Source organism: Aethalodelphis obliquidens, unplaced genomic scaffold (genome assembly GCF_003676395.1).
Source record: "Aethalodelphis obliquidens isolate GAN/ISIS:26980383/991018 unplaced genomic scaffold, ASM367639v1 scaffold25, whole genome shotgun sequence".
NCBI lineage: Eukaryota > Metazoa > Chordata > Mammalia > Artiodactyla > Delphinidae > Aethalodelphis > Aethalodelphis obliquidens.
Window position 1 is genome coordinate 9163826 of NW_020837969.1, and position 14342 is coordinate 9178167.

Here is a 14342-nt window from a genome sequence, read left to right on the forward strand (position 1 = left end):
GCATTATGAGATTTCAGCTCAGTCAGTTAAGGAAGGACTGATTCTCGAGGCTCCCTTCTTCATGAAGGGTCTCTAACTCTTAAGTAATTATCATGCCTTCTCCACAGAAGGAATATCTGGTAGAGGCATTCGATAAATTGCGGTGAGTCAGGAGTGATCTTTCACATCTGGACACTGGGTCCTAAGCCAATGCTTACTTACCTTAGCTGATTAGCTCTGAGAATGGGAGATGTTACCTTTTCTTCCTGTTACCACAGGGATGAATGGTTGCCATAGCTCAGTAATTACACAAGTGATTTTGTTTGAAATTATGCTTACTTCGTTTAGGGATATGAAAACAACCATTATGAGTTTTCACAGGGTAAAATATGAGCTGTTTGGAATAAGCTCATATAAGCTTATTGGTATAAGTATAAGTATCCTTAACTAGCAGTAGATGTTTTAAATAAGCGAACAAAAAAGAGAAGAGGATATACTTCTTTTTTTTAAGTAAAATGTTCCAGCTGGCATTTCATTCCATCAGTATTTAGGGAGGATATATAGAGAGAATTTCTTTTAATGCTAATGCACTTTGATCTGTGGAATTAATATTTTTAGTTGCTCTCTGAGTTGAAAGGGCACATAAGAAAAGTGAAGTGTTTTTTGCAATTTTAACTGTGGTTACATGGAAGCCAATTAGAGCTACCAAGGGTCACAGAATAAAGTTATTATTATCTTGGGATTCCAGGTCAGGTTAGCTCAGAATTACCCTTAACTTATTAACTTTTCACTTACCAAGAACTTTACAGTTTATTCTTCCCTACTCATAGTTTCTGTCCATACAGCAATGACCTTTTAAATGGTAGTGAAAAGACCATTTATACCTGAAAGACGACTTCATTCTACCAGATTAAAGGTCCAGAGCCAATTGTAAGATTGTATTTTAATACTAATTATTATATCAGGTAGCCGTGACCTCAGAGATTTAAAGAAGCATACACACGTTTTAAAGAAAAAGTATTTCCTGTGATAGATGTAAAAATATTGAGAACTCTCAGGGTTTGCTCTCTTAGGAATGTTCACATGTAAGAGACATTAGTACTAAGTGTATTTACCACGCTGCGCATCACATCCCTGGCACTTACTTATCTTATAACTGGAAGTTTGTGCCTTTTGACCACCTTCCTCCCTCACACCATTCTCCCCCTTTGTAGCCACACATCTGATCTCTTTTTCTATGAGTTTGTTTGTTCATTTGTTTGTTTTTGAAGTATAATCGCCTACAACACCATGGTAGTTCCTGTTACACACCATAGTGATTCAGTATTTCTGTACATTACAAAATGATCACCATGATAAGTCTGCTTACAAGATGTCACTATAAAAAGTTATTAAAGTATTACTGACTATATTCCCTATGCTGTGACTCATTTATTTCATGACTGCAAGTTTGTACCTCTTAATTTCTCACACTTTTAACTTTTACTTTAATTCCAGTGAATTTGGATAAATTTCTGGTTTCGCTTCTAGACTTCTAAGGATTTATACTCTATACTTGAATGTCACTTGGGAGAAAAACATGTTTTTCTCTATTTTTTATTAAGTTACTGGAAATAACAAAGCCATGTATTTTTATACCACTCCTCTCAAATTCTACTGACATAAAATGACCTGAAAGCTAATGTTAATTTGGTGCTAATTATGTTCCTAGAACCTGCCTGGGAAGTTTGTGACAGCTCCCTTGCATTTGTTTTCCTTCTGCTTGGAACACTTCTGCCCCAGGTGTCCATATGGGTCTCCATCCTACACTGGTCATCAGATGTTGTCTCATCCAAACCCTTCCATGCCCACCCTCTTCCAGATATGCTTTGAACCCCGACTCTGCTTTTCTTTAAAGGTCAAATATCCTCCTGAATTAGATGATAATGTGTATAATTGCCTGAGGAAGTCAAGGAACTTAATTTTATTCTCTCTCTGCTGTATCCTCTATGCCTGAAATAGTGCCCAACTCTTACAAAGCATTTACTGTTTATTTCCTTACTCCCTATGCTATGGTGTGTTGGAAAATGCGCTGAAGGCTTTACTCGAATTCTTTCCTTCAGTCCTTACAGCTATCATAGATGAAGTTATGATTGTTATGTGGATAACCTGAGAGGCTTAAAATGAAATAATTTAAGATAGGACATCTAGTAACTTCATAAACCAGGCCTAGAACTCAGGTGTGATTAAGAAAAGCAAGCTCTTAACCTGTGACATACTTTCCCCATTTTGGCTGACAGTCTGGTTAAAGACATAAAGTCTGTGGTTTTCTTCTAAATCATACAAGATATACACTATCCAGTATAATTCTTAATGTGCTTGAAAAAAGCTTCAGATGTGAGTCCAGATATCCTATTAATTTAAGTTTGGTCAATTAGAATATTATTCTCTTCAACTATTTTGATTAATTAAGTAGTTTCTATAGAACAGTAAAGATTCCTGGAACTGATTATACATAAATAGATAAATTACTACTTCAAATTATATAAGATAAATTGTGTGAAACAAATGTTTTATACATAATAAATATTCAGTGATTAAATGGATAAATGGCACAGATTGACATTCAGAATTGGTTAGTTTTTTTTTTTTTTTTTTTTTTGCTGTGGTACGCGGGCCTCTCACTGTTGTGGCCTCTCCCGTTGCGGAGCACAGGCCTGCAGACGCGCAGGCTCAGTGGCCATGGCTCACGGGCCCAGCCGCTCCGCAGCACGTGGGATCTTCCCGGACCAGGGCACGAACCCGTGTCCCCTGCATCAGCAGGTGGACTCTCAACCACTGCACCACCAGGGAAGCCCCAGAATTGGTTAGTTTTATACTCCCTTTCCACTTTCCTTCTTGAGCTATATTTCCAATGATCATTTTGTGAATTCTGCTTTTATCTTAAAAACATGTAAGATATAAGCAAAATTTGAGTTTACAAATTTAGAACACTGTCACGTGAGTGATACTAGCTATACATTAATTAGGTCGTGGTTATTATCAAAGAACATTTATTAAGCATTTTTAAGATTTAAGTGTAAATCACTTTATGTTAGTGTTATATTTCCAAAAAGGTTTTGACAAGGGGGAAAGCCTTTGCAGGAGCAGAAAGTGATATTCAACTGTAATACATATAAATGTGTATATACATTTCCATTATGGGAATGCATTTAAATTTTGCTATAAAAACTTGCTTGGCACTAGTATATTGTAATTACCTAATTATTTGCTTAATTAAATACTTTGTTGACTAATCCAATGTGTGTTTAATCCAGAAGCAACTGTGTGGGAAGTAGTTCCCCGTCTGCAAGGACACAGTGAGATTGCTCATCATAATCAGAGCAGGTCGCTAAGCTTTCTCTGTGTCTGAGCAGCTATAGGGGAAGGAGTAGAGTTCACTCGGCTCTCTCCACTATACAATTCAGAGAAATTGCAGCTTGGTATGACCCTTCCTGCAGCAGAGCTCTTAACCTGTGACATACCTGTGACAGAGAGCAGAGAAAAACCCCCAGGCAGTAGATCATCTGCAGGAGACATAGAAGATAATGTCCAGTCTGTGCTTCATCCGCCATGTGGATTTGGACAGTGGCACACAGAAATCATGATAACTCAAGAAACATTATTATTATCTGATAGCGACTCTACACATAGATGGCTGAACTTTGAGTTGTGGCCAATAGAAAATCTGAGAATTGTCTCTGACTAGTAGGAAAGCCTTGATATAAGAAACTAGTACCTAATGAATTGTAATTGGTGTGATGATGGTAGGATGATCACATGATGAAGAGGCAGATGATTAGAATGGGGACGACTTAGAAAGGCAAAGACCGAGGTACTAGCTAAAATTTTCAACAGTTTCCCAAGAAAGAGGATTAGAAGTAAATAATTAGAGTTAAATCATATTATTTAAGGCTATCAACCTACTCAAAAAATACATCAACAAGTATCTATGGGGTAACTATTGAATGCCAGGAATTGTTCTAATTGTTGAGGTTATACAGGGAGGAAAACAAAACAAATGAAACCCCTGCCCTGAATATTCCCACATACTTCATTTCAGCTGATTATTCTGATGGCTTGATTAAAAGTATGGGTAGAAAAAAGAGTTAAAAAGCTAATTTATTAGGAAAATGTACTGCAAAAATAGGGACATAGTTGTAAGAAAATGAAAAAATATGTATTAATTTGACAAGTTTTGGTGAGAAATACTTCTGAAGGGACTGGATTCATAACTTGTTCTATGTGAAACACAGTACCAGGTATGCAGGAAAATGTAGAAAATGTGCTGGTTTCCTATGTAAATTTTACTAACAGTTATCTCACTAAAAATCCTATCTCCCCAAACAGTGGGTAAGATGAATTCCATGAAGAGCTGGGAACCAATTTTAATAAGTCAAGTTGAGGTCAAGCTTCAAAGCAAAGAACTAAGACCCAGGGCCATTGACAGGCTGTCAGATTTGGTGAACTTTCTAGCAGAGTGACAGCTGGGGCTAATGATTGGATGAGTACAAATTGTCCATGGTAATATAACACATTAGTTCCCCACTGCACACATTCTTCACATGTCTTTTTTCGAAGTTTGAAATGCTTAGGATGGCACTTTGATAATATTAGTTTAAAACTAGTCAACAGATACTTATTGAGTAACACTCTATGTTTCTATCAGCTCTTCAGTGTGAAATTTCACAAAGTAGGGTAACACAAAGGTGTGATAACTCAAATTTTATTGATAACTTTTCTTCTAAGTTTCTGTAATTAATTCCCGTAATATTAGAAGGCTTTAAGAAAATTTCGGATCTGAAGTTCATGATCCTCTCGAGAACATGTTCCTAAAAGCAGACTCACTGGAGAGGGAAATCATACAGCACAGGTGTATGTGCTTGTGGGCTCTGCTCTGTTCAATGACCTTTGGAGCCAAGACACGCCTACTGGGGTTTGAAAACCAGGTGACACTTTATCCATATTTATTAAAAAGTATTCATTTGGAAAGCAAATGCCAATATTTTAAAAGTTAACTTTCATATGTTTTTATTAATCAATGTATAGTAGATTAATTCTTAGCTAATTATTTTCATAGTATCAAGTACCTGAAATGTTGTGTAAAGTCAGCTTCCCACAGTTTTTATGTCAGCAACTATCAACATTAGATATGGTGCTGAGGATATACAGATAAGTGAGGGAAGGATGCTTTCCCAAGGTCAAGGGAACCACAACCTTGTTGGAAAGAGAGATCTGTACATTGACAATTACAATACTAGGAGTAGGCATAATTGATATTATTGCTGTATCAATGTAAATGGAAGAGAGAGAGATATTCCTGGAGGGCAGTTAGGGATTTCCCCATTAAAAGGTTTCTGTGACTCCTCCCCTACAGCCTGGCCCTTGGGGGTCAGAATCCTGTTCTCTTGTAGCTCAGTCTCTTAGGACAATACCGGACCTGCTCAGCCAACAAAAGGAAGGAAGGAAGGGTGGGTTATGAATAAAATCTACTCTTCAGTGGACAGCAGTTTAATCAGTTCGTGTGATATGGTATCTTAGGAAAATGGACCTGAGATTCTCTTGTATTAGTTCTTATTTGTGGAATTAGTTTCTTCTGCTCTTTTCTCAAACCCAGTTTAAATTATTAATGTTAAGAGTGGAGTTCAGGCTGACATGTGATTTACAAAATTGTGTACTGATTTTTTAAAGGCTTCTTTCTTAAAGTGGAGGTCAGTTGAAATATTTTTATATTCAAAACTTAGTCATTCTTATTGGGTTATGTTACTTCCATGATTTGCTTGGTCTTTCATTTTTAAGGTATTTTCTTTTTCCTTTTAGAGCCACCGTTTCTATTTTCTTTCTTCACAAATTCAACTGTATTTTAAGTTCTTATTTGCATTGTGCTATAAGGAAATGGGTACAGTTTGTTACAGAATACAATGATACAGTGTAAAACTTGAGAGGAAATTTAAATATCGTCTGTTCCTCCTCGTTTAAAATTAAAAGGATGAAGCTGTGGGGGGTCGGGATTACTGGTTCAAGGTCATATCGTGTAGGGCATAGTTGAGACACTAACTCCGGTCTCCTGAATTCTTATTGCATTGGGTGCAACCAAAGGTCTATACAGACCGTCTCTGAGTCAGAATGGTGCTTGAAATGGACTAATTTGATTTGACATTGTCCATGGTGCTATTGTAATTAAGTCATTCTGTGAATGTCAGTGCCTTGGGAAACATAATAAAGAGTTCCAGGTTACTGTTGCAGATACCAAGCAAGGGTCCTGAAGGCTGAGCGAAATCTACTTGCCAGCTTGAGTTCACAGATAGCTTTTCATTGCAATAAATGCTGGACACATAACTTGAAGTTCCATGTATGTCTTGTGTCTTCATCACACAGATGAAATCCTGTGGAAAATAATATCATCTCTGTGTACTTCTAGCTAGAACGTGTGGATCAAATCTGCGTGGGCCCAGTGGTGTCATTACCTCCCCTAATTACCCAGTTCAGTACGAAGACAATGCACACTGTGTGTGGGTCATCACCACAACAGATCCAGACAAGGTAAGGCTCTCATCTTCCCCCTCTGCATACCTGACGAAATCAGCACTCTGCCCGGGCAACTATTTACAACGAACAACCTGGTGAATGTCATGCACCCTTACATTTTGTTGTTTTAATTGAAAATCTTCTGCTGCATTGTGTGTGTATCTGTCTACATTTGTTGCAGAGCCAGTTTTAGATTCAGTTAATTCTTAGTGAGTATTCTCAGTGTGCTTGCCCCCTACTGGTTCTGGAGGTTATGTTTATGCTCTCTTTTTTCCAGTTTTATTGTGATGTGATAGTTGACATATAACATTGTATTAGTCTAAGGTGTACAACATAATGATTTGGTACGTGTTTTTAAATGATTACCACAATAAGTTTAGTTAACATCTGTCACCTCACATAGTTACACATAATTTTTCTCGTGATGAGAACTTTTAATATCTACTCAGCAAAACTTGATGACTGATGTGTGGAGGGTGGGGAGTGGGGGGGGAGGTGAGGAGCCATGGGCAGGTGGTTTTGATTCTCTTGCTTAACACTGTGTCCACCTGGCTTCAAGTGCAGGTGCTGTAAGCGGGAGGCAGAGTCAAGAAGGGCTTCCGGGCGTGTGGTGAAGCCCTGACCAGAATGGGCACAGGGTCTAGCTTCCTGGGGAGTCCTGGTGGGCCTCCGCTGTCCTTGCATAGTTACTGATGATGATGCCCTTCTTTACTCTCCTAATTATTCCAGATTGGAGCAATAGATTCGAAGTTCTCCCTACCTCGAACCAGGGAAAGGGCCTCAGAAACCAGTGTTTTATGGGAAGAGATGATGAGTTTGGCTCTAGGCATAGTGAGAGTGAGGTGCCTGCTGTGTCTCCAAGTGGGTCTCCCTGGTAGAGGTCAATTCGGAATTCCCACGTGTTTCCTTAGCTGCTGAAACCTGGGATGTGTGTGACATCATGCAGAGAAGACAAAGAGCCAAAGAGAGTCCTGATGGTGGCATCATCTTTCTCTCAGAGCCAGCCGGAGGGTGGACTGGGCTCCACTGTCATGAATGGTAGTGATCTTGCAACTACAAGTGCCACGTAGAGTTTTAAAATACTAAACTCTTGTGTGGTTGAAGTGGGATACCCTGGTGTTCCAACAGGGAAAGTAGTGGCTCCAAACTAAATCGTCAGGGGATTTGTTTAACCCCCTTCCAGTATTTTAAAAATTCATTTAAATCCAGATTACATATGGGATAATCATAAATATTTTCCTATATGGAAGATGTGCCTGTATATCTGTGTTTCTGTTTCTTTCCAATTGTCAACTGAAAACACAGCCTAAAAGTTAAGGATTAGTTTTATTCGGCAGATGTAGTGAAGACATAAGCCCAGGAGACAGCCTCTCAGATAGATCTCAGGGACTGCTCTGAAGAGGTACAGGAGGAGCCAGGATATAAAGGAGGTTTTGGGAAAAAAACAGGCAGTCGAACATCAAAAGATCACTGTTAATAAGAGAAAACCAGACCTCTCAAGTTAAGGAATTTAGCGCTTTTCTATGTGTGGGAAGATGCAAGGGTCTGGGGTCAATGAAATCATTCCTTTGATACACAGCACCTCAACTGTCTAGGGCCAGTATCCTGTTTTTCTCCAACCTGAATCCCCTCAGGGTGCAGAGGCTGGTGGCTTGATGGCCACAACATCCTTTGTTTACTGATGCGGCAGGCGACGTTCTTCATCCACACTGTATATACTGAAATAATTGATATCTCTGTGCAAATAAAGGAAGCTTAGAGTTCCCATTGTCTAAACCCTTTACCTGACAGAGAGGAAGCTGAGACCCAGGGAAGGTAAGATTGCACAGCTCCTTACTCTTATTGCAGGATAAAAACACACGTGCTCTTTGCACTGCACTGTGATAGCCTCTTCCTTAGCTTTCTTCCTCACTAAAGAAGAGTTATTTCTTTTGTAGCTATCTATTCCATTATCACTTTGACGAGAACCACAAGGAAGTGAAATAATAGGTTATTCAGTGCGTCAATAGGATATTTTTGGCTGTAGATAATAGAAGAGCTGACTAAAAGCCAGAAGTTTTAGGGAAAAACTATTTCATGCAGAGCCAGGGAGATTCCAGGTTTAATTCAGGAACTCAGTAACTTTGCTGAGGGCTCAAGTGTTTGCCTTTCTTTTCTGCTCGGGTCTCCAGAGCAGTGATAACATCCGCCTTAGGTCACAAGATGCTGCCACACCATCACATTCAGTGTTCAATGAAGAAATGTGGCATGTCTTTCTTAGAAATGGTAGGAATTGTCTAGAAATTCCCAGAGGCTTCTCTTCTGGTCCAATTGAGTAAAATGTCCACAATCCAGATCATGGACAGCCTGAGGAAAGAACCATCTGGAAGCCAGATGGTTATGGATAACCACTGGTTATCCATATGGTTATGGATAACCATATGGTTATGGTTCCATATGGTTATGGATAACCAGTCATGTCTACCACATGCAGACAAGCAAAAGGTCAAAGGAAGAGATTTCAGTTATCACCAGATTGATCTTTTGCTTTTCAAATGTTTCAAATCCCATTATAATCCTGTTTTACCCGACACCAGTAGACTAAAATTAGTTAAAACTCATTAAATATGTACTTTGATGTTTTGAAGTTGATTTTTAAACTTGGCCAAACTGCAAAGTGACAAATGAAATAATGAATTTATGCAGTTTGGGTTTTTACATTTTTCTTATTATACAAGTTCACTTTTCTCTCTCATGTTTTTGTACATTTACATAAATTTTTCGAAAGACTTCATATATATTTTATTGACTCTGAACACGTAACAATTCACAAGTTAAATTTCAGGAATTTTGTGTTATACTGCTTCAGAAAATTCTTTGCCTTTATTTATTTTGGTGAAATGTTCAGAGAAGAACCAAGGCTTCCAGTTGATAGACTAACACACTGATCTTCTTACAAGAGCACTATTTAGTCACCTGAAGGCATCTCAATTAAGCAGAATTACCATCCAAATTAAGCAGCAGCCATTGCCATTAAGTATAATTAGGCTTAATTTGATTCCTTGGGAGACAGTCCACATAAGGGGGTTTCCCGATGAAGCGCATGGTGATGAAGGTATATTACATATTGAGCATAAGAAAAAAGAACAGTTATGTAAAGGTTTCCAGACAGTGACTCCTGCTAGAAGCATTAACAGAATTCTAGATAAGAAGAGTTGTTGGTACACCTTAATTTGTTGTTTGACATGCTTTGTAAACTTTAAGAAATAAGATCGAATAGAAATCTAAAATCAATTTCCAAATTGATGAGTCAATGAGAGATTAGTTAGTAAACTCCTCTTCTTTTGAAAGATTAACCCTCTCATGATGATTTATACTCTTTCCTGGTCTTAGATCTGCTTTGACCATTATATAACCAAGTTCCCTGTGTCAGTTTATACCAAGTGTTAACATAAAATGGCTGATAGAAAGTAATTATTGTGGGAAGTTCATTGTGTCTCTTAGTAACGTATGTTACAATTTATAATACTGAGGGATGTCAAGTTAAAAGGAATACTAGAAGTCTATTCACTTACATACGTTTATTTATATACATATATAATTATCCTCATGTATATTATATTAAAACACATATATAATGCATATTAGAATTATATGTATTAATATAATGTGTATTATATTAATATGCATATATTAGGAGAAACTGATATGTAGGCAAAAAGTTGGAAAAAAAACCCAAAAAAGTTCCTCAAGAAGATTCAATTTAGTGGAGAAGCAGGTTTCTAAAACAATTGTTCTTGCCGAACTAGTCTAGTAGAAATTCAGTAAAAATGAACACAAGTAATAAGATATTTATTAATATATTTTATTGTAAACACATTCAACAATATGTATTTTCTCAGGTAAAACTCTTGAGGAGTCCTGTGACCAAATTCCCTAAAAGTAATAGGTGGTTAGTGAACCACAGATTATGGGAATTATTAGCAAATGCTCACCAACATTCATCCCTGGGGTTTTCATTGAAAGCATTAAACATGGAAGACAGCTTTCCTTGGAATCCTTTGATGTATGGATATATGTGTGTGTGAGTGTTTATTTTTTTCTCAAATACATTTTGTGCTGGCATAATTTTAGTACCTAATTTTAATTTGAGCTCCTCAGAGAGTAGTATTCTTTTGGTATTAAACTCAGGATTGAAGTGATTTAAGACATTTGAACGTTGTCTTATGTAGTTCATCCAGGCTGCTATAACAAAATATCACAGACTAGGTGGCATACAAAAAACAACCATTTAACGCCTAATGGCTTTGAGCCCCAGTATTTCCTTATGGTGTTAACAGCACCCACCTCCGAAGGTGGTTGTGAAGAGGATAAAGTCAGTGTAAAACACCTAAAACGTTGTCTTCCAAATACTAAGACAAATGCCTCCTTCCTGCTCTTCCTCCCCTTGCTCCTCCCTCTTTCTCCATTCCTTCCTTCTCTTCACTATTATTATTAATAATAATAAAGCTAGATTCAAAAAGACATAAATGGAACCCTGAATGGCAGGTAAAGGGTTTAAATGTGATGCTAAGGGCCCAGGGTGTCAGTGTAGGGCACCGCATGGAGGGAAGGAAGGACATTATAATGCACATTATGTCTTAGAGACCATTCTGCCCACAGTCAGATGGACAGATTTGAAGGGCACAAGATCGGAAGCAGGAAACCTCAGGACTTTATTTTAATTATGAGACAATATGAACCTAAATCAGCACAACGGCATCAGACTTGGAGAGAAGAAAATGGATTTGAGAGATATTTAAGAGATGGGTAACCAGTCACAGCAATTTATACATTTATATTGCACCTTTGATTTAATGAATAACTTGACATCTAAAGACAAATAAGAAAATTTGCTTTATGTTCAGTGCTTTTAAGAAAATACAGCTGTTTATCAGAGTCCCTTTGGGGGAAGGAGCATTGACTTCTTTTATTATTCAGCGGATTTTGTACATAATTTCAAGTAACAAATTCATGCAGATACAGAAAAGGCATTCATTTTCATTTACAACATTTTAAGCTGTTTTGAAATGGAATTTGAATAGATATAGTTCAGTAGACTTTCTTTTCCCATTAGGGGAGTCACAGATTGGTGGAGAAGCAGAGACTAGACACCACTGTCAGCTGTAACACTGCACTAAGCATCCTTGTGTTTCCCTCACAGACACCCTTCCAGCCCAAATGCCACGATGGGGTCTGTTTACTTTTCTTGTATGTCACTAATCTCTGCCAGGAAAGTTGGGTTCCTTGCCAGCTTCCCTTCACTGCACGTTAGGGGCTCCCTTGTATTCTTCTGGGCCGTCATCCTTCATCTTGTGTTATTGATTCATTACTTCATCCTTGTCAACTCTCCAATATATTCCCCTCTCTGTACCAGCCCTCTTGTTGTCAACGTCCTCCACATCATCACTGTTTAATATTTGCAGCCTCTTTCATGAACTGAGTTAGGGTCATGTGACTTTCCTTCTCCGGTCTCTGGACTTGCCCTTCCCGATATCCTTTCTTCTCTGTCACAGGGACACCTGCACTCTCTTCATTGGGCTCAGCTCTGACTCTTGACTTCTTTACCCAAATTTACTTATTTTTATATCTCTTCTTGGCCCTCAAAAGACAATAGAAAACAAGGTGTGTGCTTTTGCTTTGCTTGCATTTTAAGCCCAAACCTGAATTACACACACGCACACTCACATACACACATGTGCACACATGTGTATGTGTACACACACGCACACATGATGGAGACAGCATCAGTAGTGTGCAGACTGCAGTACAGAGGTGAAAAATGACTGCGGAGAGGTAGACACAGGCTTTGTGTGTAGCAATAATTGTATGTCCCCATGTGCCCAGAAGAATGACTCTTGGTCCTCAGGAAGGAAGGGTGGAGAAGGTTTTATATTGTTTTGTTTGTCTTCTGTTTTCTATAAGTGGTGTGTGTGTGTGCTTTATGATAAACGGAGACAGGAATATCCATTTTCTTTGAGGCTCTGAGGTTCCCGAGTTAATTCTTCTGTTCCTGGTTAACTTTACACATCTTAAAAGTGGTCACCTTTTATTTTTCTTTTAATATGTATCACCTACTCACGCTTTGCACTTATATACATTTCCTTTCTTCTTTTCAGTGCTCTTCTTATTTAACACAATAGTAATTATTACAAGTAGCAAAACAAAACCTATTCATTCAGCAAATTTTTGAGCCACACACTCTTTTTTTTATATCTTTATTGGAGTATAATTGCTTTACAATGTTGTGTTAGTTTCTTCTGTACAACAGAGTGAATCAGCTATACGTATACATATATCCCCATATCCCCTCTCTCTTGCATCTCCCTCCCACCCTCCCTATCCCACCCCTCTAGGTGGTCACAAAGCACCGAGCTGATCTCCCTGTGCTATGCGGCTGTTTCCCACTAGCTATCTGTTTTACATTTGGTAGTGTATATATGTCCGTGCCACTCTCTCACTTCATCCCAGCTTGCCCTTCCCCCTCCCTGTGTCCTCAAGTCCATTCTCTACGTCTGCGTCTTTATTCCTGTCCTGCCCTAGGTTCTTCAGAACCACTTTTTTGTTTGTTTTTTAGATTCCGTATATATGTGTTAGCATACGGTATTTTTCTCTTTCTGACGTACTTCTCTGTATGACAGACTCTAGGTCCATCCACCTCATTACAAATAACTCAATTTCATTCCTTTTATGGCTGAGTAATATTCCATTGTATATATGTGCCACATCTTCTTTATCCGTTCATCTGTCGATGGACACTTAGGTTGCTTCCATGACCTGGCTACTGTAAATAGTGCTTCAGTGAACACTGTGGTATATGTATCTTTTTGAATTATGGTTTTCTCAGGGTATATGCCCAGTAGTGGGATTTCTGGGTCATATGGTAGTTCTATTTTTAGTATTTTAAGGAACCTCCATACCGTTCTCCATAGTGAGCCACACACTCTTGTAGATCATTGGGAAAGAGTGATGAACAGAGAGCTAAGGTCTGCTCTCTGTGGAGATGCCACAGCAGAAGGAAGAGGGAGAGAATCAGCCAACAGCCCAACTCAGTAAAATATATTCAACTGGTGACCAGGAATCTCATGACAATGAAACAGGATGGAGAAATCATATATTGAGGATATTAGATATTTATAAAATAAAGTTAAACTTTGTATAATGCTTACCACCTGGACGTAACCCAGACGTATATTTTTGTTTTAATATATGGTCTTCTGTTTTTTAATGTACACACATCCTGATTTAGCAAAAAATGAGGTCACACTCTAAAAGCTTTTATGTCACCCTATTAAAGGACAAAGGGAAAAGTGTCCACAAGTAAAGTGGAGGAGGCTGTGTATTTTTTTCTTTTTCTTTTTTTACGATTAGGTTGGCGAAAAATTTCCTTTGGTTTTCAAGTAAAAATAAAAGACACATTTTTCATTTTCACCAAGAACTTTATTGAACAATGTATTCACCATTTTGTTCCACTACCTTCTGCCATCTTTCAGGAAACTTCATAATCCCATCTTCCCAAAACTTCTTATCTTTTTGAGCAAATAACTGTTCCAGGTGCCTTTTACAGTCTTCCAGGGAATGGAAATTTTTCCATTAAGAGAATTTTGTAAAGACCGAAATAAATGGAAATCTGAAGGTGCAATGTCTGGTGAATACAGTGGATGAATCAGAACTTCCCAGCCAAGCTGTAACAGTTTTTGCCTGGTCATCACAGAAACACGCTGTCTTGCGTTATCCTGTTGCAAGATTATGCATTTTCTGTTGACTAATTCCGGATGCTTTTCATCGAGTCCTGATTT

At 38.1% G+C, this 14342-nt stretch overlaps 1 protein-coding gene across 1 annotated transcript in view; it reads left to right on the forward strand.

Annotated features, from left to right (window-relative positions):
- The window catches only part of CSMD1 (CUB and Sushi multiple domains 1), a 1488158-nt gene that overhangs the window by 1020671 nt on the left and 453145 nt on the right, over positions 1-14342 (forward strand). Inside the window, exon 11 of the mRNA XM_027123007.1 lies at positions 6419-6540. Coding sequence (XP_026978808.1) covers positions 6419-6540 — 122 coding nt within the window. The remainder of the gene's footprint in view (positions 1-6418; positions 6541-14342) is intronic.